This window comes from Macaca mulatta, chromosome 9 (genome assembly GCF_049350105.2).
Source record: "Macaca mulatta isolate MMU2019108-1 chromosome 9, T2T-MMU8v2.0, whole genome shotgun sequence".
Lineage (NCBI taxonomy): Eukaryota > Metazoa > Chordata > Mammalia > Primates > Cercopithecidae > Macaca > Macaca mulatta.
Genome location: NC_133414.1, coordinates 122,271,912 through 122,296,092, shown reverse-complemented (window position 1 = coordinate 122,296,092; position 24,181 = coordinate 122,271,912). Strand labels below are relative to the sequence as shown.

General features: G+C 39.5%; 1 protein-coding gene across 23 annotated transcripts in view; it reads right to left on the bottom strand.

Moving 5' to 3' along the window:
- Window positions 1–24,181, bottom strand: part of ADD3 (adducin 3) — a 129,480-nt gene that overhangs the window by 6,179 nt on the left and 99,120 nt on the right. For 22 of the 23 annotated variants that reach the window (XM_077947481.1, XM_015148127.3, XM_015148135.3 and 19 more), the window contains 10 exons: window positions 16,552–16,690; window positions 13,051–13,202; window positions 12,032–12,112; window positions 10,756–10,905; window positions 9,847–9,990; window positions 9,637–9,735; window positions 7,437–7,619; window positions 4,941–5,198; window positions 2,631–2,750; window positions 2,074–2,160 (listed from right to left, as the gene is read on the bottom strand). In XM_077947481.1, the coding sequence (XP_077803607.1) occupies window positions 2,074–2,160; window positions 2,631–2,750; window positions 4,941–5,198; window positions 7,437–7,619; window positions 9,637–9,735; window positions 9,847–9,990; window positions 10,756–10,905; window positions 12,032–12,112; window positions 13,051–13,202; window positions 16,552–16,690 (1,413 nt within the window). Of the gene's footprint in view, window positions 1–2,073; window positions 2,161–2,630; window positions 2,751–4,940; window positions 5,199–7,436; window positions 7,620–9,636; window positions 9,736–9,846; window positions 9,991–10,755; window positions 10,906–12,031; window positions 12,113–13,050; window positions 13,203–15,290; window positions 16,691–24,181 lie in introns of all 23 variants that reach the window. The other variant, XM_077947493.1, reaches the window with a different exon arrangement.

Sequence of the window (24,181 nt, the reverse complement as noted above, 5' to 3'; positions counted from 1 at the left end):
GTCCCAGCTACTCAGGAGGCTGAGGCAGGAGAGTGGCGTGAACCCAGGAGGCAGAGCTTGCAGTGAGCCAAGACTGCACCACTGCACTCCAGCCTGGGCGACAGTGCAAGACTCCATCTCAAAAAAATAAATATAAATAAATAAGATAAAATAAATTTAAAAAGTTAACATCAAAATAAAAAATTAAAAGGGTTAGAAAACATCAGGAAGGTCTCCCAGAAAGTAGGATACAAAGATAAAGGTACAGCAAGTAGGAGTGAAAAGAAAAAAATCAGAAGCTCAAAGAGGCCCAACATTCAAACTAACATAATATACTGGCAGAAAAAGAAATGGGAAGAAAACACTCTTGAAGAAACACTTAATAAAAACATCCAGAACTGAAGGACATGACTCTGTAGACTGAAAAGGGTTACTAATTACTTAGAAAAAAGACTAAAAAGAGATCTATGAAGCACACAATCATAAAATTTCAGAACAGCAGATATGCAGAAAAGCTCTAAAAGCAAAAACAAAACAAAACAAAAACACCTAAACAAAAGTTCAGGAATTCCAATGCCTTCCTACTTCAACAACAAAATAAGGGACAGAATGATGCTTTTCATGTTTCAAGGGAAAATTATTTCTAAACTATTCTATATCCATTATATGCACATTTGAAGGTAGAATAAAGGCATTTCAGACTGTTACCGCCTATGTATCCTTTTCTCAGAAAGCTGAGGGTGTGTTCTATGGTAAAGGAGGAAATCAAGAAAGCAGGAGACACAAGGTATAGGAAACTAAATTTAATGTAGATCAGCAGCACAGGAATCTTCCAGATGAACCTGTGCAGCTGGCCTGAGAGCAACCAATTTAGATTTGGATTAGAATGAAGGGGGGCTGGAACATAGAGATTACCTGTTGCCTTTCACCACATGGAAAATAATACTAGGACGGATTTTATGTTATTTTTAATTTTTTTTGAGACGGAGTCTCGCTCTGTCACCAGGCTGGAGTACAGTGGCGCAATCTTGGCTCACTGCAACCTCCGCCTCGTGGGTTCCAGCGATTCTCCTGCCTCAGCCTCCTGAGTATCTGAGACTACAGGTGCCTGCCACCACGCTCAGCTAATTTTTTTATTTTCAGTAAAGACAGGGTTTTACCATGTTGGCTAGGATGGTCTTGATCTCTTGACCTCGTGATCTGCCCGCCTCGGCCTCCCAAAGTGCTGGGATTACAGGCGTGAGCCACCACGCCCAGCTTGGACTTTATAATTCTGTTAAAAAGTTTGGGAAGAACTAAGCCAATGTACCCCAAATAATAAGCCAATGACAAAAAGGCAAGGTGAGGGTAGGGAGGGGTAACTTATGTAAGAAAGGAAATACTACCTGGCTCAGTAGCAAACATGTAGTAATATAAATAATGAAAGCTGATCTAACACACACACACACGAAAAAAACTGATGTGTCCTTACTGGGAGAATGGGGAGAGGGAAAAAGGGAAGCATTGTATAAACAGGATAAATCCCCATCTTTCAAAAATATTTCATTAATTCTAAGATGAACTTTTTCCATCTGTGAAATTGGGAATCATCTTATGGCTTCCTACAATTATAACTGGCCATGTTTTTTCTCTTTTAGTGACATGTATAACAATGGTATTTCTTACAATGGGTAACACAGATTTGGTGAAAAATAGTCCAGGTCTAAAACTGATAGATCAAGAAAAAGCAGAAGATGCTCTTTAGAAACATCAAAGTAGGACCAGGAGCAGTGGTTTATACCTGTAATCCCGATACTCCAGGAGGTCAAGGCTGGAGGATCACCTGAAGCCAGGTGTTCACGACTATCCTGGGCAACAGAGTGAGACCTCATCTCAACTAACTTACTAGAAACATCAAAGTAAACATTAGAAGCAATGAAAAGAACAGAAAGTCGCTGTATCTGGAAACTGGGAATTATGGGTGGCATTTTAAATCTTGTGGGTTGACTTTTTGTGCTTATATTAACCTTAGTAAAAATAAATATTCATGTTTAAAAATCAATGAAATTAATGTGGTAGATCAAAAACAAAGATCATATTGCTTCATAAACTTACAGGAGGTGGCTTATCCACAACAATTCCAGCAAGCAACTGAGATTGTGGTCCTGCTGTTTTCAAGTCATATCGATTTTGTTCCCGAATCTGAATTGAAAAACAATTCAATACAAATTTCTTGAGGGCAACTAGGCAGATGACCTTTGTTTTATCTTTTCATAAAAGCTTACTACTTGACATTTCCAGAGTGAGAGTCTCTTCCATTCCCACCTTCATGAAGACCTCTTTTACCATCCTAACAGCTCGTATTAGTCTCCTCCACTCTTCCTGGTAAGTGATTTCCTTTCGTCTTAGGTTGTTAGAGAACTGCATTTTCCCCTAATAGCAGGGTTCTCTAAGGCAGAAATATGTTTAATACATCTTCCCCATGTAGCCTGTTCACCAATTACTAGCACAGAGCTGGAGGCATTCAATATAAGCTAAAATTATACTGAATTAAATTACAAATACTTCTGTATTCAAACTTCTAAGTTTGACATTAACCAGATTCAATCACTTGTGATTTAAACATAAAACAATTAAAATGTCTCCCCTGGCTATAGAAGACCATGTCTTACCTTATTTCTCTTTTCTAGTACCTCATTCGGGTTTGTGTTTAAAGGAACAAACTGATTTGGATCTTCAATTTTGATAGGTGTTCCACCACTAACTTTAGATGAGTCTTCTGCTTTCATCCACTAAAGAATCAAAAATTTTCTAAAATGAAGCTTTGTGTTAAGAAAATATTAGTAGATTGCTAGATAACTGCTTATAGTCTCAAGAGGGGCATTGCCAATGTTTAAATAATTTCACTCAGAAATATCTTAGTGGTGGGCCGGGCGCGGTGGCTCAAGCCTGTAATCCCAGCACTTTGGGAGGCCGAGACGGGCGGATCACGAGGTCAGGAGATCGAGACCATCCTGGCTAACACGGTGAAACCCCGTCTCTACTAAAAAAATACAAAAAACTAGCCGGGCGAGGTGGCAGGCGCCTGTAATCCCAGCTACAAGGGAGGCTGAGGCAGGAGAATGGCGTAAACCCGGGAGGCGGAGCTTGCAGTGAGCTGAGATCCGGCCACAGCACTCCAGCCTGGGCGACAGAGCGAGACTCCGTCTCAAAAAAAAAAAAGAAATATCTTAGTGGTGAATTAGTTTCATCTTATACTAGTTCCAAAAGGCTAAAAATCAGCATTCACTTAAAAAATAAATGCCATTATGATTCACACAAATATTCAATTATACTGCTAATTAAACTTTCTCCTGTCAAGTGAAAACACGATGCTGAAGCTACTTCAAGCACAGAGAGCATGATCTCACATTCACTCACATTCAGTGTTCTGTCTTCTTCATTGAAGACAGAAGTTGGATGAATATGGCCAAGAAGTCAAAACAAAAAAACAAAAAAAACCCTTAAGAAATATCTTAAGATTTAGTTTATCAGACTTCACTTTTTATTTTTGGCTGACAGAAAAGGCCAAGCCCTAATCAGCATTTTATAATGGGGATAATCTGGTATATAATAGCAAAATAGAATCATAGGGTTGGAAGGAGCTTACATAATTTTTTTCATTTACCCCATATTATAATCCTTAAAGAAAGCAAATCTCAGCCGGGCATGGTGGCTCAAGCCTGTAATCCCAGCACTTTGGGAGGCCGAGATGGGCAGATCACGAGGTCAGGAGATCAAGACCATCCTGGCTAACATGGTGAAACCCCGTCTCTACCAAAAAATACAAAAAAAAAAACTAGCCGGGCAAGGTGGCGGGTGCCTGTAGTCCCAGCTACTCGGGAGGCTGAGGCAGGAGAATGGCGTGAACCCGGGAGACGGAACTTGCAGTGAGCTGAGATCCGGCCACTGTACTCCAGCCTGGGCGACAGAGCGAGACTCTGTCTCAAAAAAAAAAAAAAAAAAGCAAGCAAATCTCGATCAAGATTAATGATGGCTAACCATCAATCTCTGTCAACAAAATGAATTCTGAGAAACCAATGAGTTTATGTTCTTTTACTGGGAGGCAAGAAATCTTACAGACTACAGAAAAGACATTCTGATGCCTAGGTATTTTCGTATTGAATGCCATTAGTTTATACAAGATGAACTAATTCTGAATATCTAGAGCTGTGGTGTCCAATCTTTTGACTTCCCTGGGCCACGCTGGAAGAAGAACTGTCTTGGGCCACATATAAAATACACTAACACTAATGACAGCTGATTAGCTTAAAAAAAAAAATCACAAAAAATTCTCATAATGTTTTAATAAAGTTTACAAATTTGTGTTAAGCTGCATCCAAAGCCATCCTGGGCCATGGATTGGACAAGCTTGACCTAGAGAATGTTTGGTGGTATGCACTCCAAAACCAAACCAAACCAAATCTAATGCAAACTTCTGAAAAAGATAAAATAACCCATTTCTCTACCCTACAAGATCTTGCCTAAGGGTAGCTATATGTGCAGTGATTCATGCAGCTTTGGTACAATTAGGTATTGATAACTTTTATAGTTTTAATTCACTGGTGAATTAAACTACTGGTGTAGTTTAACAGAAACTACAAAGCAGTATCATGTAGTGAGCAAGAACTGGGCTCAAGAGTCAGACTGTCTTCATGCAAATCCCGAGTTTACCATTAAAACATGATTAATTAACCCTTTTTGCCTTGGTTTTCTCATCTATAAAACAGACAGAAAAACAGCATCATTCATATTAGGAGAATTAAATGATATGATCTGTGTATGGCACTTAGAAGAGTGCCTTGCACAAAGTTAAAGCCAGATAAGTGACAGTAATATTTTTAATATTTTATTTTCCAAATATTTTCAATATAGAACATTCAATTCTTGAGTAACTAGGCAAAATATTTAGTAAAGGCAAACTATGTAAAATACTGGCATACCGTGATTTTGGTTCGGGGACTGGTTTCTCCGTTCCGAGACTCCTCAGGCACATTCACTTTCATGTAAGTATTTGGTGAGTTCAGCCATCTTGTTTTTTCACGCTGTTGCCTCTGTGCCATGTATTTGAGAGGAGAGAGTGGCACCGTATCGTCTTCAAAGGAAAAGGCAGTCACAGTTGCTGGGATTTCCACATCACTCTTGTGCCTAGGCTTCTCTCGAATGAGAGGATGCCTGTAAGCATAGCCTGTTCTATACCCCTGAGGGAGGGAAAAACCACATTTAAAGCATTAAACGTGTATCAACAACAGCATTTGGATCCTAATTCCTTATACAAATGATTTAAAAGACTCCTTTGCTGAAAAACAAAGAAAAAAGCATCCTTCCAAACACCACATAACTCTCACGTAACACTAGAGTTGAAATTACGCAAATTTCAAGACCCAGTTAAAGCTGATTACAGCTGATATTGCAATTTCCACTCACACAACTGTTCCTGACAAAGAACAGTTTTAAGTTGCTGACCAGAAGTGCTTTTCTGCCTATAAACCTGTTTTTGGGAAGCAAATCTCAGTGCTCATTTAAGTCTTTGTTCCTAGGTCTGAAGGTAGTCAGCCTTCTGAGCCTTCACGGAAGAGAGTAAAATCTAAGATAACATTTGCCAAACCATACATCTTTTAAGGGGTCACTATCCAAAATATATAGGGAACTCAAAAAATAGCAAGAAAAGAACCCAATTAAAAAGTGGGCAAAGGATCTGAATAAACATTTCTCAAAAGAAGACATACAAATGGTCAACAAGTATATTAAAACATCACTAATCAAGAAAATGCAAATTAAAGCATGAGATATCATGTCCTATCTGTTAGAATCGCTATTATAAAAAAGATGAAAGACAACAAGCATTAGAATGTAGGAAGAAAGGGACCCTTTGCACACTGTTGGTAGCAATATAAATTAGTACAGCCATTGGGGAAAACAGTACGGAGGTTCCTCATACAATTAAAAATAAAACTACCATATGACCCAGCAGTCTCACTACCAGATACATATCCAAAGGAAATGTAAGCAGTATGTCAAAGAGGTATCTGCACTCTCATGTTAGGTACAGCATTATTCACAATAGCCCAGATATGGAATCATCCTAAGTGTCCACTGATGGATGGGATATCAATGTTGTACATATAACACAATGGAATACTATTCAGCTTTAAAAAAGAAATTCTGTCAAATGTGACAACATGGATGAACCTCGAGGACATTATATTAAATGAAATAAACCAGGCATAGAAAGACAAATACCCCCAGGCCGGGCGCGGTGGCTCAAGCCTGTAATCCCAGCACTTTGGGAGGCCGAGGCGGGCGGATCACGAGGTCAGGAGATCGAGACCATCCTGGCTAACACGGTGAAACCCCGTCTCTACTAAAAATACAAAAAACTAGCCGGGCGCGGTGGCGGGCGCATGTAGTCCCAGCTACTCGGGAGGCTGAGGCAGGAGAATGGCGTAAACCCGGGAGGCGGAGCTTGCAGTGAGCTGAGATCCGGCCACTGCACTCCAGCCTGGGTGACAGAGCAAGACTCCGTCTCAAAAAAAAAAAAAAAAAAAAAAAAAAAAAAAAGAAAGACAAATACCCCCATGATCTCACTTATATACAGAATCTTAAAAAGTTAAAAAAATATTAGCCAGGCATGGTGGCACACACCAATGGTCCCAGCTACACAGGAGGCTGAGGTGTAAGAATGGTTTGAGCCCAGCAGGTTGAGGCTGCAAGTGAGCCCTGATTGTGTCACGGCACTCCAAGCAAGATCCTGCCTCCAACAACCACAACCACAACAACAACAACAAAAGTTGAACTCATAAAAGTAGAGTAGAATAGTGGTTCCTAGGAAGTGGGGGTGGGGAGATGTTGATCAAAGGATACAAAATGTCAGTTAGACAGGAGGAAAAAGTTCAAGAGTTATATACTATGGTGACTATGGTTAATAACAATATATTGTAATCTTGAAAAAAAAAAAAAAAACTAGGCCGGGCACGGTGGCTCAAGCCTGTAATCCCAGCACTTTGGGAGGCCGAGACAGGCGGATCACAAAGTCAGGAGATCGAGACCATCCTGGCTAACACGGTGAAACCCTGTCTCTACTAAAAAAATACAAAAAACTAGCCGGGCAAGGTGGCGGGCGCCTGTAGTCCCAGCTACTTGGGAGGCTGAGGCAGGAGAATGGCGTGAACCTGGGAGGCGGAGCTTGCAGTGAGCTGAGATCTGGCCACTGCACTCCAGCCTGGGCGGCAGAGCGAGACTCCGTCTCAAAAAAACCCAAAAAGGACATTTTAAGTTCTGTTTAATTCTCAAAGGTGTGGTTAAATCACACTGAAATGCTTTCCTAGGGCCAAACTCAGCTTCTGGAGGAGTATGGAGCATGTTCTACAAAAATGGAAGCATCTGCTCTTGAATCTGAAGACATTAAATCCAAGTTTTATTTCAATTGTGCAACGTACCAAGTTGTCCAGAGTCCTCATAAGCCCTTCAAACTCAATTTCGCCAACCTTCCATTTTTGATGGGAAACCATATTCACACCTCCTCCACCAGACGCTGCTATAGTGTAAGTGAAAGCTTTATACTTCTGAAAGTCCAGTATGTGGAGATTGTCCACTCCACCTGCTCCCGCTAGGGCCCGCACCTGTAATCAATGGTAAAATATACAGAGATACAAAACTATAAAGACTGTAATGAGTATTTTACTTTCAAAAAGGCACAATTTCAATTTGACAAATACGTATAATACTTGCTCAGGCTACTAACAACAAAGACAAGATGACACTCTTGTGCCAGCAGACAGCTGAAGTATCTTTTCCACCTATCTGAAAAAGAAACTTTCCAAGACTCTGATCCTCCCTGATGGAAAACACATTTAGAGCCATACCTCTTAATATTTTTTTATTTATTTATTTTTTTTTTTTTTGAGACGGAGTCTCGCTCTGTAGCCCAGGCTGGAGTGCAGTGGCCGGATCTCAGCTCACTGCAAGTTCCGCCTCCCAGGTTCACGCCATTCTCCAGCCTCAGCCTCCCGAGTAGCTGGGACTACAGGCGCTGCCACCTCGCCCGGCTATTTTTTGTATTTCTTAGTAGAGACGGGGTTTCACCGTGTTAGCCAGGATGGTCTCGATCTCCTGACCTCGTGATCCGCCCATCTCGGCCTCCCAAAGTGCTGGGATTACAGGCTTGAGCCACCGCGCCCGGCCTTAATATATTTTAAGCAACTGAAATCTGTTGCCAAATTTTAAATTTCTTTTCTTGAAGTTTCCCCAGGGTTATCCAGTTAATACTTTTGCTAAAAGTTATAATTTTAAGGGAATACAAAAACACCGTACTTTGAATTTAAACATATTTAGGCAGAAGCCATCGGCTCATTATCTTAATTTAATTAAGTTTTTCATAGCCCCATTTGACAAGAGGAGGAGGAGCCATCAAAGCAAAAAAGAAGTTGATTGTTAGGACAAGTTAATGTTGCTAAAAAAAGGTTTTGTTGTTTTTTTCTCCCCGTTTCTTGTGGCTCTTCCAATAAATTAAGATTATTACCATTTGCTTCATGAGAATCTGCTTTATTTATTTGTTTATTTATTGAGACGGAGACTCGCTCTTGTTGCCCAGGCTGGAGTACAATAGCACGATCTCAGCTCACTGCAACCTCTGCCTCCCGAGTGGCTGGGATTACAGGCACCTGCTAATTTTGTATTTTAGTAGAGATGGGGTTTCTCCATGTTGGTCAGGCTGGTCTCGAACTACTGACCTAAGGTGATCCACCCGCCTCGGCCTCCCAAAGTGCTGGGATTATAGGTGTGAGCCACCACGCCCGGCCAAATCTGCTTGATTTAGAGAAAATTAGGGCCTTTAAATACATTCAGCATCTCTGATGAAAAAAGTGGTTAATAAATATCCAACCTCTCATCATAATGAGGTTGTGGAAGTGTTGAAAACTGCAATTTCATAAAACTTCTGGCCCTAGTTAAACTTTTTACAAAAGTGACCACAGCACATTTGATTCTTGATTTGCAGCTGTTTTTCTTTCTTAATTAGCACCATCACTAGAGGGTGAAAACAGAGAAATATACAATTGTACTAACTTTTTTTTCTTTTTTTTTTTTTTGAGACGGAGTCTGGCTCTGTCGCCCAGGCTGGAGTGCTGTGGCTGGATCTCAGCTCACTGCAAGCTCCGCCTCCCGGGTTTACACCATTCTCCTGCCTCAGCCTCCCGAGTAGCTGGGACTACAGACGCCCGCCACCTCGCCCGGCTAGTTTTTTGTATTTTTTAGTAGAGACAGGGTTTCACCGTGTTAGCCAGGATGGTCTCGATCTCCTGACCTCGTGATCCGCCCGTCTCGGCCTCCCAAAGTGCTGGGATTACAGGCTTGAGCCACCGCGCCCGGCCCACAATTGTACTAACTTAAAAAGCAGGATTGTAGGGATAATGATGTTTATGAGACCCTTAGATTGAATGTGAGAAAATTTTAATTTCCTTTACTTCTATTTTCAATTCAAGAGATAACTGAGTTGACAACCCTCTCTACATAAGTAGAGCAGAACTTCTCTTAAAAGACAAAAAGCCACTAACTAATACATATTTGGAAATAAGTACACAAAATCCAACTAAACAAGCAAACAACAAAGAATTAAAAAGGGGGAATAATGTTTCCTACCTGAATCTCACAGGCTAGCTGCACATTAAAAATATAATGAAAAGCCTCCTCAATTGTTTCTCCAAGTGCAACCACACCATGATTCCTGAGTACCAGCACCTAAAATAGAATGCCCACAGCAATCACTTGAAATAACTGGCATAGCTCACACTGTTTTCATCAACAGCAGCAGCAACAAAAATATCTCTTTAGACAAACTCTATGACATACCTTACAACTTGGCCCCAGAACTTTCTGCAGCTGAATTCTCTCCTCCTGTTCTTCAAGCGACCCTTGGTAGTCATAATAGGCAACATCTCCCAGAATAAGAGACTCTTGAGAAATGGGAAGGATCCCACATTTCATGGAGGATACCTATTTGGTTTGGCCCATACCAAGATAACACATTTCGTTACTACATACATTTTCTTTTTTTTTTTTTTTTTTTTTTTTTGAGACGGAGTCTCGCTCTGTCGCCCAGGCTGGAGTGCAGTGGCGCGATCTCGGCTCACTGCAAGCTCCGCCTCCCGGGTTCACGCCATTCTCCTGCCTCAGCCTCCCGAGTAACTGGGACTACAGGCGCCCACAACCGCGCCCGGCTAATTTTTTGTATTTTTAGTAGAGACGGGGTTTCACCATGGTCTCGATCTCCTGACCTTGTGATCCGCCCGCCTCGGCCTCCCAAAGTGCTGGGATTACAGGCGTGAGCCACCACGCCCGGCTACTACATACATTTTCATAGGAACCTGATTGTCTGGTCAGGTCAGGAAAGCACTGGCCTATTCACTGTGTTCACCATTGCAGCCCACTTTCCACTTTATTCACTTCCCACTTTGTTTCTTACACACACACACACAAAGGACTTAGGGAATACAACTCAACTTAAATGCTGTGTCAAATATTATGAAAGAAGTTTTGCTCTAAAAAACTCAATGACCCAATTTTCAAACTGGTTAGTTTTAAAATCCAAATGCCTAGAATGGTAGCATTTGGTTCCAAGGGCCTTTCACTTTCTGGTTATGCAGATTATTATATCAAATATGATTTTGAAAAGCAGATAGTAAAGCATCCTGTTGAGAAAGCCACAAAAATAATACATCTTCCAGAGTCACTGTCAGTTTTGGCCTTTCATTGACTTACAGCTGCTGTTGCAAGGGTATGGATGTGTATCACACACTTAACATCAGGACGTGTTGAATAGATTGCAGCATGGGGACTGAATCCTGTATGGTCAATTTTCAAATTGGTACTTCCCTGGTCAACCACTTCTCCTATTATATTGACTTTTACCTAGAAAAAATCAGAAAAACATATTTAACTGGTACATATGTATCAAAGTTTGTGTTTCACAAGCTAAACCGGGGGTAGCAAACCTTTTTGTAAAAGGCCAGATAGTAAACATTTCGGACTTCGTGGGCCTCTGCTGCAATTATTCAAATCTGCAGCTGCAGTACAAAAGCAGCCATAAACAATCTGTAAGTTAGCAGGTACAGCTTTGTTCCCATAAAACTTTATTTATAAAACAGGTGCAACAAAACTTAGTACTTGGCAAGAAGTAGTTTCCAAGAAACTGAGAACTTAAGCTCTTCATTGGAGGTCTGAACAAGTCTGGCATGTATAGAATTGGCTAGAAAACTTCTATTTGCTAACATTACAGCAAGCACCCAGAACCAAAGTAGCTCCTGTCACTCTGTAAGCTGGTGACAGTGGCTAGGAGTACAATCATGGAAAAGATAAAATACTAAGAAGGTCAGATCCTATATTCTTACCAACTGAACTTTGTTTAAATCTAGCTATGAACATTGTGTGTGTGTGTGCGTGTGTGTGTGTGTGTGTTTAAGATGGAGTCTTGCCCTGTCGCCCAGGCTGGAGTGCAACGGTGTGTTCTTGGCTCACTGCATCCTCTGCCTCGTGGGTTCAAGCGATTCTCCTGCCTCAGCCTCCCGAGTAGCTGGGATTACAGGCGTGTGCCACCACACCCAGCTAATTTTTTCTATCTTTAGTAGAAATGGGGTTTCACCATGTTGGCCAGACTGGTCTTGAACTCCTGACCTCGTGATCCACCTGCCTCAGCCTCCCAAGTGCTGGGATTACAGGCGTGAGCCACCGCGCCTGGCCGTGTGTGTGTGTGTGTTTTTTAAGACAAATTTCTGAATGTATAGGGTGGAAAAAAAAATCAAGATTCCCTTCAAAACATAGAAAACTGGTAAGACCAACTCATTTATTAGTCTCTTCAATTACACTACTCTCTAAAACTTTTCTTTAAAACAACAACATAGTTCAAATTCCCTTCACTGTTCACTAGTAAATGTTTTTCCATCCATACCTTCTTATTCTGTCCTGTACTAAAAGCTAAAAACTGTCAGAAAAGCAGAAGAAAGCTCAGAAAAAGCAACACAGGAATGGAAAATTATACCAAATTGGAGGCTGTAGCTTCAGAAAAAGATAGGCCTCTGGGAATTATTATAATGTGGTCTTGCTCCTTACTTATTCTTACCTGGAAAAAAAAAAACCAACAACAGGGAATTACTATGAAGTGGTCTATATTTTGCAGTGGAAACATAACTACAAATATATTTACAATGACTAATTGTGAGAGATCAGGAAAAAAAAAAAAAACCCAACAAAGCAAAAATTAAAGGTCTACAACATGAAACTCCTAAAGTTTCCCTCAAGTACTTGCTTAAAAATTCTGACTTTAATTTCTTATTTACTGGACTTATAAAAGTGCTATTTTGGGCCTCTAAGATTATTTAGGGTCAGCTATGTTCATGGAAAATAAATGCTAATATTATTCAAGCCAATATGGCAATGATTATAACCTTAATTTATAACTTGGAAGTTAAGGCAAAATGGGCAAAGGAAAGCAAACAGTATCTCTTCCTAGGAAGGAATTAAAATACAGATGGAAGGTGGAAATGAAGAAAGGTTCTCTGTGGACTGCATCTATACCATTTCCATTGTACAGTATTTTAATACTCTTTTGCTTCCAAATAGCATCTTTTTCCAAGTGTGGCAAAATAAAAATATGATGGTGAATGGCAAGAATATATTTAAAAAATAAAGACCAGGGAGGAAATTTCCCTGACCTCCTCTATCTTCCTTGCCTCAAATGCTTATAAAGCCACTGATCCACTGATGCTCAGACATAATTATCATGGAGAGGGACAATTTTGACAGAAGGATTTCTTCCTGGATAGATTCTACACTTGGTCTGAACCAAAGGAACAACACAGATAGTAAGGGGAGAAGAAAGGTGGGGGAACTGTAGCCTCTCCCTTGGGAATAAGGTTTAAATCAGTATTTGGCTGCGATCTAGCATACTAGGTTTAGAGAATAAGTCTGAAAACTGGACTTCCAGGTAAAGGTAAGAAAAGTATAGTTGCCTGCTAGTTGGAATTTTTTCAAAAAGGAATTGAAAGCTGAAGAACTCACTGAGATATAGGTATTTGCCAGGTGTGCCCATCCAAACAAGTCTACAAGTCTGTACAGGCTGGCAAGTTTACAGCGAGTAAGTTTTTCTCCCTTCACATATGAGGATGTATCTGCACCAGGAAGGTCATTGATAGGTGTGACCATGCCAAGACCTAAAAGAACAAAAAATGTGGAGAGAGATACAAGTCATGCAATCCCTTACCTGGAAATTAGTTGCCAGGAAGTAGCCTGCATCTGGGAGTATCCCAGCCTTGTATATAATGATCTGAAATTTATCAGCCCATACAGTATTTTATTAGCTTATTCTCCTTCAGAGAGGTACACTGAGAGTAAAATAAGTATCAGCTATCTTTGATTGCTTAGTAAAAGTTGCTTCATCTAGTGCTTGCTAAGGAGTGACTATATCAAAGGCTCACACCACTGGGGAAAAATTGTTACATATATCTCCAAGGGTAAAACTGTTAAATACTGAAGTTATTGCTAGTTTTATGATGAAAAGACCTCAACAGAAAGCTACTTTTCTATTATCTCTCTTGACTTTTATTCAAACACACAAAAAAATTTGAGATGGAAAATAATGCATGCAAATAGTAGTATGATTTCTGTCCTACTGAAGATCTTGAAGGTCTCTGATGATCTAATTGCCAAGTTCAACTGTTACCAAGTTCAACTTTTGCTCAGTCTTCATTCTCCTTGACCTTTTTACAGCTTAACACAATTTACACTGCCTCATTCCTAGAACTCTTCTCCAGGCCCATGCGATACTATCTCAGATCTCTTGTTCCTTGTCCACCTGCTTTTCTCCAAGTTCATCTGTTTCCTTTGCCCAACTGTGGCTCTTTCCCAAAGCTCAGTCCTCCACTATGTTCTTTCTCATTTTACATTTCCCTGCAAAAACATTACAGACTCTTGAGCCTCCCTACTGTTATTTTTGTGTAGACGACTCACTCCCTGGTCTTTAGTTCTGATCAGCTCCTCCTCCCCATTTTCCAGCCTGCTTCTCTTTTCTTTTTTTTTTTTTTTTGAGATGGAGTTTTGCCCTTGTTATCCAGGATGGAGTGCAATGGCGTGATCTCAGTTCACCGCAACCTCCGCCTCCCGGGTTCAAAGCAATTCTCCTGCCTCAGCCTCCTGAGTAGCTGGGATTACAGGCATATGTCACCATGCCCAGCTAATTTAGTAGTTTTAGTAGAGATGGGGTTTTTCCTTGTTGGTCAGGGTGGTCTCGAACTCCTGACCTCAGATGATAGATGATCCACCCGCCTTGGCCTCCCAAAGTGGTGGGATTATAGGCCTAGGCCACTGTGCCTGGCCCCAGCCTTTTTTTTTTTTTTTTTTTTTTAAGAGGCAGGGTCTCACTCTGTCCCCCGGGCTGCAGTGCAGTGGTGTGATCATGGTTCACTGCAGCCTTGAACTCCTAGGCTCAAGCAAGCCTTCCACCTCAGCCTCCTGAGTAGCTATGACTACAGGGCACGCTGCCACACCTGGCTAATTTTTTAATTTTTTAGTGGAGACAGGGTCTCACTATGTTGCCCAGGCTGGTCTTGAACTCCTGGCCTCCAGTGATCCTCCTGCCTTGGCCTCCCAAAGTGCTAGGATTATAGGCATAAGCCACTGTGCCCAGCCTAGCCTGCCATTTCTTACTGCCTACAACACAATAACATCAAAATTAAAAGGGTCTAAAGGTGATTTTATCTTCTCTCTCCTGGTTTTTCTTACCTTCTCTCTTCTCTTTACTTTGCTTCTAATATTGATATTACCATTCCTGTAGGCTCAAACTGTAAGTAACCTCTACCTCTTAACCTCTCCCGGGTTACCATATATAATTTGCCACCACATTCCATGACTGTTTTCTTCATAAGGTCCCTCGTTGTCCACACTTGAGTTCAGCCCTTAACTCATGCCCTGCAATAAGCCTCATTCTTGTCCTTGGCTGTAGCCCCTTTCTTTGTAAATTCATTATGCATAAAGCCATTGAGTTTTCCAAAGCACTGCTTTTAACCTGAGAATATGAGCAAGAACTTTTAAAGAGAATATTTCAATGTAAAACCTTTTAATTTTGAGATGTTCTGAAGTAATTTGAATAGTTTTAATATATAAGCCACACAAAATAGTATAATTTCTGACAAAATTTTAGAGTCAGTCATTAACCTGTCTCCTACTCTCCCCGTAACTTTCCAACTTCCGCTTTTCACAACACAACGTTAAGTATTTCAGGCAACTGGTTGCTATTTCCTGACCTCCGAACAGTGGCACACGGCTTTCCTCCTGCCGTGCCTTTGCACATTCCAGTCAGCAGGCCAAGGTCTCCTGTAGCTCCTTGTTCCCGCCATGGAATCCAGGACACTTGCAGGGCAGCTTCTTTTACTATTTCTGTCTTCTCTGACTAGTCTTCCTCTTTGAGCTTTTGAGGTTTTCTCTTTGGAATCTTTTGTCAGCCCATACCCTCTTGTATGATTATTTAATCAATGTCCACGCTTTGAGTACTATTTCTCTATGTCTATTTGCCAAATGTTTCTCCTAAGCTGACTGCATTTCCAATTGCTGCAATGTCTTGGCAATGCAAATGGAGCATGCCCAAAGTTGAACTTCCTCCATTTCCCAAGCCAAACTAGATCTCCAACTCTGGACTATTCTATTTTTGTTAATAGTACTATGAAATCTCCCAGTTCATTCTTCACACAGAAAATATAGTGGTCTTTTAAAATCATCCTTCTGCTTAAAATGGCTTCCCATCAAAGTTAGGAATAAAACCCAAACTTCCAAATCCAACTGTGATATGATTTATATCCAGCCACATTAAAATCAGATTATTTTAGAAAATAGAGACAAGCGTGGCCTGGTGCAGAGGCTCATGCCTGTAATCCCAGCACTTTGGGAGGCTGAGGTGGGCGGATCACAAGGTCAGGAGTTCGAGACCAGCCTGACCAACATGGTGAAACCCCGTCTCTACTAAAAATACAAAAAATTAGCCAGGCATGGTGGCATGCACCTGTAATCCCAGCTATTCAGGAGGCTGAGGCAGGAGAATCACTTGAGCCTGGGAGGCAGAGGTTGCAGTGAGCCGAGATCAGGCCACTGTATTCCAACCTAGGTGACAGAGCAAGACTCTTGTCTCAAAACAAACAAACAAACAAACACGAACAACAACAACAAAAAAAAACAAAAATAGAGACAAAGTTTTCACTTTGTTGCTAGGCTGGTCTCGAACTCCTGGACTCAAGCATTTCTCCCACCTCAGCCTCCCATGTGGCTGGGACTACTGACACATGCCACAGGTCCCAGCGCAGACCATGTCTTATATCATCTTATAATCTGTATAAAGTGTAGTAAATGCCTGGTTGATATGAAAAGGTAGGAGGTTCTAACACTATGTTACTCTAAGTATTAGATGTTATAAACTTAAGAACTGAACCTGAGCAGAATATGTTGCTAGAGATGTACACTGTTCCAAAGTGGAAGTAAAATTATAATGTTTAAAACTCTGCAAAACTGACATACTGAGGGGAGGTGAAGAAAAACCCGAGAAAGAATTGGCCATGATGTAATCTGCAATCTGTTGTAATGCTAGTAATCCAGTTGGGTTGTGGCCTTTCTTCATCTGTTCCTGAATAAGGCATTCCAAGTCTTCCCGAAAGGCCTGTAATACACAAAAATAACGACTGAGCAAGCATATCTCACTTGCAGCAGAATGGCCCAAAAGTAACTTGCTCCGATACAATCAATCTTTCCCCCATCCCTCTTCTGAATAGCTTTTACCTGTACTATTTAAAAACAAATATAAAACACAAAACAATAAAACCAAAGCACTGGAAGAAGCAGCAAGAAGCTTGCTTTAAGGGGGAGGAACCACTAGGCATTCTTAATGTCAATGAAAATGAGATATTGTAGTATCTATACTAGACAGGCACAGATACAACTCCTCTTATTAATATACAATTCAAGCACCAAGAAACTGCTGTAAAAAACGGTGACCCACTCCTTGCTTACCTGAGACAGAGTCCCCAGCCGGGCACGGTGGCTCACGCCTGTAATCCCAGCACTTTGGGAGACCGAGGCGGGCGGATCACCTGAGGTCGGGAGTTGGAGACCAGCCTGACCAACATGGAGAAACCTGTCTCTACTAAAAATACAAAATTAGCCAGGCATGCTGGTGCATGCCTGTAATCCCAGCTACTTGGGAGGCTGAGGCAGGAGAATAGCTTGAACTTGGAAGGAGGAGGCATGCAGTGAGCCAAGATCGTGCCATTGCACTCCAGCCTGGGCAATGAGAGCGAAACTCCGTCTCAAAAAAAACAAAAAAACGAAACAAAACAAAACAAAAAGACAGAGTCCCCATGTGAATGGGGCACAACTTTGAATACAGAGTGACTCAATGGCAAAAGTTTTCACTGAGACATACTAAATCATCATTTCTATTTTATTATTTCCATGGCAATTCCTTAGCTCCATAAACTCTGAAAACAAATTAATAAGAGTTGAGTTCTAATTACTCTTCTGCAACACTGTGATACATGGCAGTTTTTTAATGGAACTTTGGGTTCCATATGTTCCTATTCTGGAGTTCTGTATCTTTTTGGGGGTGGGTTGGGGTGAGATAGTGGCAGAAACAGTATTTATATGGATCAAAATCCTGAACATTAAGAGAACGCCCCTATTCCAGTAATCCTCAAGTTACTAATATGGTTCATCATCTGAAACTTCTCCCAGTCCTTCGCATCACAAATAGTTGGTTCTGACTTTCCATCAAACCCAACTGACACTTATTTTAATAAGTCTGTCATTTGTTCTCTTGCTCATGTCTATTTCATTTTAAAGATGAAGGCTCTTGCAACGTAAGTCACTTAACCCTTGCTCTTCCATTTGAGATCAGCTACTTATGTAGCAGGATGCCCTGCCAGAAATTAAGTTCCATTTCCCCCACTTTGCCTAAGAGGGAGAAGGCAGAAAATTATTCTGGAATCGCTACCTCCAAGAAGGGTAGGTATGAATACCTGGGAGATAAAAAACCTCCTTTAGAAGAGTGAATCTCTTTTGAGTCACTGACAGTGGTCTGCCTCATGAGGGTAGGAATAAAATCTCCTGGAGTCTCTGCTTAGATGGAGCCTTTCTGAGAGAGTTTCCCAGAGGTCTAGGAAACTTTTTTTTTTTTTCCTCGCTCTGTTGCCCAGATTGGAGTGCAGTGGCATAATCTTAGCTCACTGCAACCTCCACCTCCTGGGTTCAAGTGATTCTTCTATCTCAGCCTCCCAAGTAGCTGGGATTATAGGTGTGCACCACCATGCCTGGCTAATTTTTGTATTTTTAGTAGAGATGGGGTTTCACCATGTTGGTGAGGTTGGTCTCAAACTCCTGTCCTCAAGTGATCCACCCGTCTTGGCTGCCCAAAGTGGTGGGATTACAGATGTGAGCCACCATGTTCCTCCAGGAACTTTTTTAAAAAAAAAAATAGCATAGGAACACATGGTGGTAAGGGGAAATGTGGCTCTAAAGGTATGAGGTGGTAGATGTTAGGACCAGTTCTGATTCAGTGTTTGCAGTGCACTTAGAACAATAATTGAGAGGTTTCCATGATGTGAACTCTAAGAACTGGGTGCTAATAGTTGTAATATTGGGTGCTCAACCATAAGGGACCATGGAACATCCTAACTGAGCTTAGCACAGGAAGATCCTTCCCTGATGCACTGTGGTGGCCTGCACAAGCATCTGGGTCAACAGTGAACCTATAGCTCCTATTGAACAGTTTTAAGACTGGTTTTCAACATTCTATCATGGGGAAGGGAAGTACAATAGCAGTGGTGGGCTGAACAGACTCTAGTGTGTCTCCCTCACATACATATATACAGATGCATGATTACACGACCCACACCCATCTTGGATATGGAGGCCACTGATGAACCTAGTCAGTGTAAGTCACTAAAGTTCTGGAAGAATTCAAAGAAAAGCAGAAATTCCAAGAGAAAGATGGTGTACTTTCTGCTAATAAGGCAAGTGGATATTTGAGTGATTAATTTTTAAAAATACTCATTGTGACCACATTTGAATCCTAAGTTCATGGAGCAGTTTATGCAAGTTAAATATGGCTTTTCTTTTTACAAATTCAAAGCTTGTTAAGTATAAATCATTCACATAATATAAGTTGAAAAACATCTGGTTCTACTGACTGTATCTAGTTCATTTAAATATACAATTTAAATCAGAAAAACTGTCCTGTAAAATATCCTCTACAAAGACATACTTCATTTATCAGAAAACTCCATTAGGGAGTTTTCTTGTTCATCCAAGACTCTGTGAAGATAAGATGGCTAAGAGCTGTATACAAGATAGATGGACACCTTCATACAGATAAGTAACGTAACTATTTTACCATGCTTAAGGCTGAAAGGAAAAAATCTTCCAGATATCCTCATTTATCTTTTAAGTACAGAAAACTTCTGGACACATGGCAACAGGCCAGTCTGCTCTTCTGGAACTCTATCTTCCCTTCAGAACTAAACTATTTAAATTTTTCTCAGTTCAAAGTAGTTATAACCAATATTCTTTGATTCAGTTTTAAAAACCCAAAATTAATGATACCTACTATGTGTATCACTCATTACATATATTACAATAGCTTTGAAAAGTAGGCATTATCTATTTTATTAAATGTCTTGCACCTTTCTTCCAGGAAAAATTTAAGGCAACTTCTATAGATTAAAATGCTACAAAAAAACATATAGGTAAGAAAAATAAAGCTGAAGAGAGAATAAGCATAAGGAGGGTAGATGGAGCCAGGAATGAGGTTAAGATACAAAGTGAATGCCATAAAATTGTATGCATTTGCTAGAGATGGAACAAATTTTATCTCAACTCTGGCAGCCAACACAAATTAAGACAGCCTGCTCAGTGTACTGATTCACAATGGTTTTTAGATTAAAAAAAAAAAAAAAACAACCAAGTGCTCAAGAGAATCACAACTATTTATAAAACTGGTGAGAAATTTCTACTGGGTAGTATGAGAAAGTTAAAAAAGAAAGGTTGAAAACTTGTTCATGGACATACAGCTAGTAAATGAGAGAGGCAAGGACACAGGTCCAATGCTCTTTTTACATTAGTGAAATGCTTTCTTCATTACCATATATCCCACAATATGTGAGTACCATTCTAAAACCTTTGGGATAGCTATGGTGTCATAGAGGCATGTATAAGCCCTTCTGAAATCAAATTAAAAATAAGAGGGAAAATACGAATGTCTCCTTCAAAGCTGACGAATAGCTTCTACGCAGTACAGGTTAAAAAAAAACAACAGTTTTCAAAGTATATGAAATCTCCCCAGCCTTTTTTACAGTTCACAGTGCTTCAACAGATAAGAATTCTTCCAGTGCAAAAAAGGTTTAATATGTTGTCATGAACATTTATAACTCATTTTTACATGTTTCAAATGTTTCTGAAATATTGTTCAGATAATTACCTAAGTCTTACAACAGTAAGTGTAAAAATTACTAATATAAGACTAATATAAAAAATGACTAATATAATTACTAATTTCAGCTGATTTTTAAAATTTATCAGTAAATTTATTGAGCTTTCATTAAAATATTAAGATAAAAATTTTATTTATCTTTGAGATGGGTAATCATATTTTTACTAAAGTTCAATGTTAGTAATCCTTTATAGTTGATTCATTTGAGTCTCGCCACAAAGCCCTGAGATAGGCAATGACTTGCTTGAGGTTACAAAGCTAATAAGTAAATGGAATAAAGATTCAAATCTGGAACCCTCAACTGGGCACAGGATCTTTTCCTAATTTTAATCAGAGTTGGGTTGTATCTCTGAAACCAAAGTAGCAGGAATGTTGTGATCTGAAATGTTGAGTAAACCTCTTAGGCTAGATTAGAGCATTAGATTGCAATGGTAGATAAAGCAAAAATACATATATAGAGTGGCAGATTATGGTGATCCTGGAATACCAGGTTAAGTACTTGCCCTCTTGTAGCTAAGAAATCATCAAAGCATAATGAGAAACTTAATTTCTAATCACGGTGGTGAGGCCACATACTGTGCTTGTCAGATTAGCCAACAGTTCCCTGGAGTTTCCACTAAAGAAGAGTTGGGTTAGAAGATCAAACAACATATACACAAAACCATGGCATAAACTATGTCTTCTTTCTCAGATACAGAAGAGCATAGAAGAGGAGGCAGTGGTAGTTGTTAAATTTTGTGAAGATGAATAAACCAGAATGCCAGCAGGGTGACAGATTCAAGACCTTCAAAAACCAAAATATAGTCTAAGGAATTAAAATCTTCAAAGTGTTGCCACAAAAGCATAACGTACTTCAAATTAGCAATAAATACATAATTTCCAAAAAATAGTTGCCTACTACGTGCTACATGCTGTACTGCATGCTCTTATTTTAATTGTCACAACCGTGTAAGGTATTTTCCCCATTTTACCAACAAGGAAACTGAAGCTGAAGTTCAATGAGCTTCCTAATGTCACATAGCTAGTAAGTGGTAGGCAAAGCAAAATTTGAACCCAGATCCAAAACAAACACTTTCATTAAAAAATTGTGTAAACAAAATGGGCAATGACGAGAAAATGTACTGACTCCTAACCTAGGTCAAAATGGCTTGGTACTGCAAAATTTCCATAGTCTGCTGCTATGTAATTTTTTCGCCATTACTACCTCATGCTTTAGCCTATGAGGTTCATGCAGCATTCTCTGATCGCAACTTGCACTTCTCGAGCCCTGCTGGATCTCCTTCGTCCAATGGAAGTATTGACTTCCACTGTTCTTCTTCCTAATGAATTATTTCCTTTATTCAACACATCATAAATGCTACCTTCTCCTTGAAGTTACCTAATCATCCAAGTTAGGAGGAATCTCTGTATTTTTTCTCTTCTGCACTTCACTGTGAATGTTTCCCCATACTATACTTAGGGTACCTATTGTATGACTGTGATTGTTTAACTATTTTCCTACTCTGCTATACCATATTATCTGAGGACTGAAACTGTGTCTGTCACATTTCTAGATTCTCCCTGAGTGTGTAGTTCAGTGCTCAATTAATACTAAGTTAGAGTTTCTTTTCATTTTCCTAGATACAAAGAAAGTGAAGAATTTGATCTCAATCTGGATTCAGTTAAGGTAGCAAAGATCCATTTCATAGGTTATTAGCTAGAAAACAGTCTTATCAGTCTATTACTTGAATGAGAAATCCTTCCTGTGTAATTAGTCCTGCCCATAATCTACTAGGTAAGATTTATTTTCTTTAAATAAGAAATTCATCATCATTGAATGTTATAAACTTTTAAAAAGCCATTTAATTCTTCAACTCAAACAAAATTCTACTCGAAAACTTAATTTGCCCCCAGAACATTATAGTTTGAACAGCTCTTCAAACACAGGTCCAAAAAGTATGGGAAAAAAATCACTAGGTGAAAAGCAAAACGTTTAAGTTAGAGACAGGGTGCCTTAAAAGCCTTATCTGAATCTCACACCCTTTTATTTTATATATCTATCAATGTTGAGGGAGTGAGGCTATAAACTTTGAATTAATAAAGTATGGACAAAAATGAACTTCTAAAAATGTCAAATATTCAGAGATTTAAGATTCATGTAGGCTAAGAATACACTTTAAGTACTCATATATTCCAGAATACTATAATCCAAAAGTAGAATTCACTTGAGGTGTCACATTTTAACGCTCTGTATCCGGTCAGAACTTTCAGGAGAAAGTGGCAGGAGATAAAATATTTAAGTCACAGAAAAGAGAACCAATTTGAGTTTGTAAGAAAACCTCACCTGATAAAATTATTTCAATTAATGCTAAAAAAAACAAAAAAACTCCATGTTGGCTGATTTATCAGTAATGTCTAACTTACACTCAGATAATAACACTGATAAATATTGGAGACATCAGAGATGAATTTTAAATATCCACATCTGGATGTTTTACCTCAAAATTACTAGAGAGGAAAATTGGGGCAAAAAGTAAAAAAAAAAAAAAAAAAAAAAAAAAAGATTTACAGATTTGCTGCTCCCAAGGCACCCTATAATTATGTTATTAGAGCTCTCCTAAAGCAGAATTAGGAGCATAACAAACTTAGTTAGAATTCCTCCATTAAGAAATGTACTCATTTGGAACTAGAATACCACTGGCCCTGCTGAAAGGAGAAAAAACAAATAAACCATATTTTCTTCTGGATGGTCTTTCTCCTATATCTAAGTCTTAATTAACATGAAGTTAAAGGTTAGAATATTTTTCTTGAAGCTGTGTACAACAGAAATGTAAATAAAGAATATCTGCATCTTAAACTTCTCAACTGACCACAGATCATGGTGACTTTTGACCAATTATTTGAATTAAGGAACACTGTTAACACTCAGGCCTTACTTCCAGTGATATCCTAAAATGTATATGGCTTTGACGTTTCTCCTTGCATCAAAATAAGCTTGCAGCAGTATGCATTGCCCTGTTATTAAAAGCTATTAGTATGTCATGTGCCCAGGCTACCACCACATACACTCCTGTTATTTTTCAGAATAACACTGCACATTTGTGTCAACCAGTCTAAACTGCTTCTCATGGTGGTAAGGCTTACGAAGCCCAGCAACTGTTTTCCTTATTAAGCAGTCAAGTTCAGTAGGAGACTGTTGGACAATATTCAAATGTTTAATGTTTCAAAGCCCACCCAGCTATTCACTATCCGTTTATCCATGCATTCAGAATTTAATAACTCTCTTGTGTTCAATGTGCTATTGCTTAGTTTTTCAACTTATATGCTTCTTTAACTTTGAAAAGGCATCACTTAATTCCAAGAGTTTGTCCTGGACACTTCATTTTGAGAAAAGGGGATAAATTACAACTTAAGGTCTCCACAGACGTTATATACGAGTACAGCGGACACAGAGAACTTGTGGATTTTCTCTACTGCAACAAAATTTCAAGCCAAATTAATTTACCAAGTGGTATTTGATTTCTAAGATAAATATTTTATTTAAAAATTTAAATATGATAAAAAGGTTGTGAAATTCCTAGAAATAAGTAATACCTGAGGGCCAGCATAAGAAAAATTGTTATTTTCTCAGCTCAAGGCAAAAAGGGGTGATTTTTGTCATCCAAATTTACATTTACACCAAAATGTCTT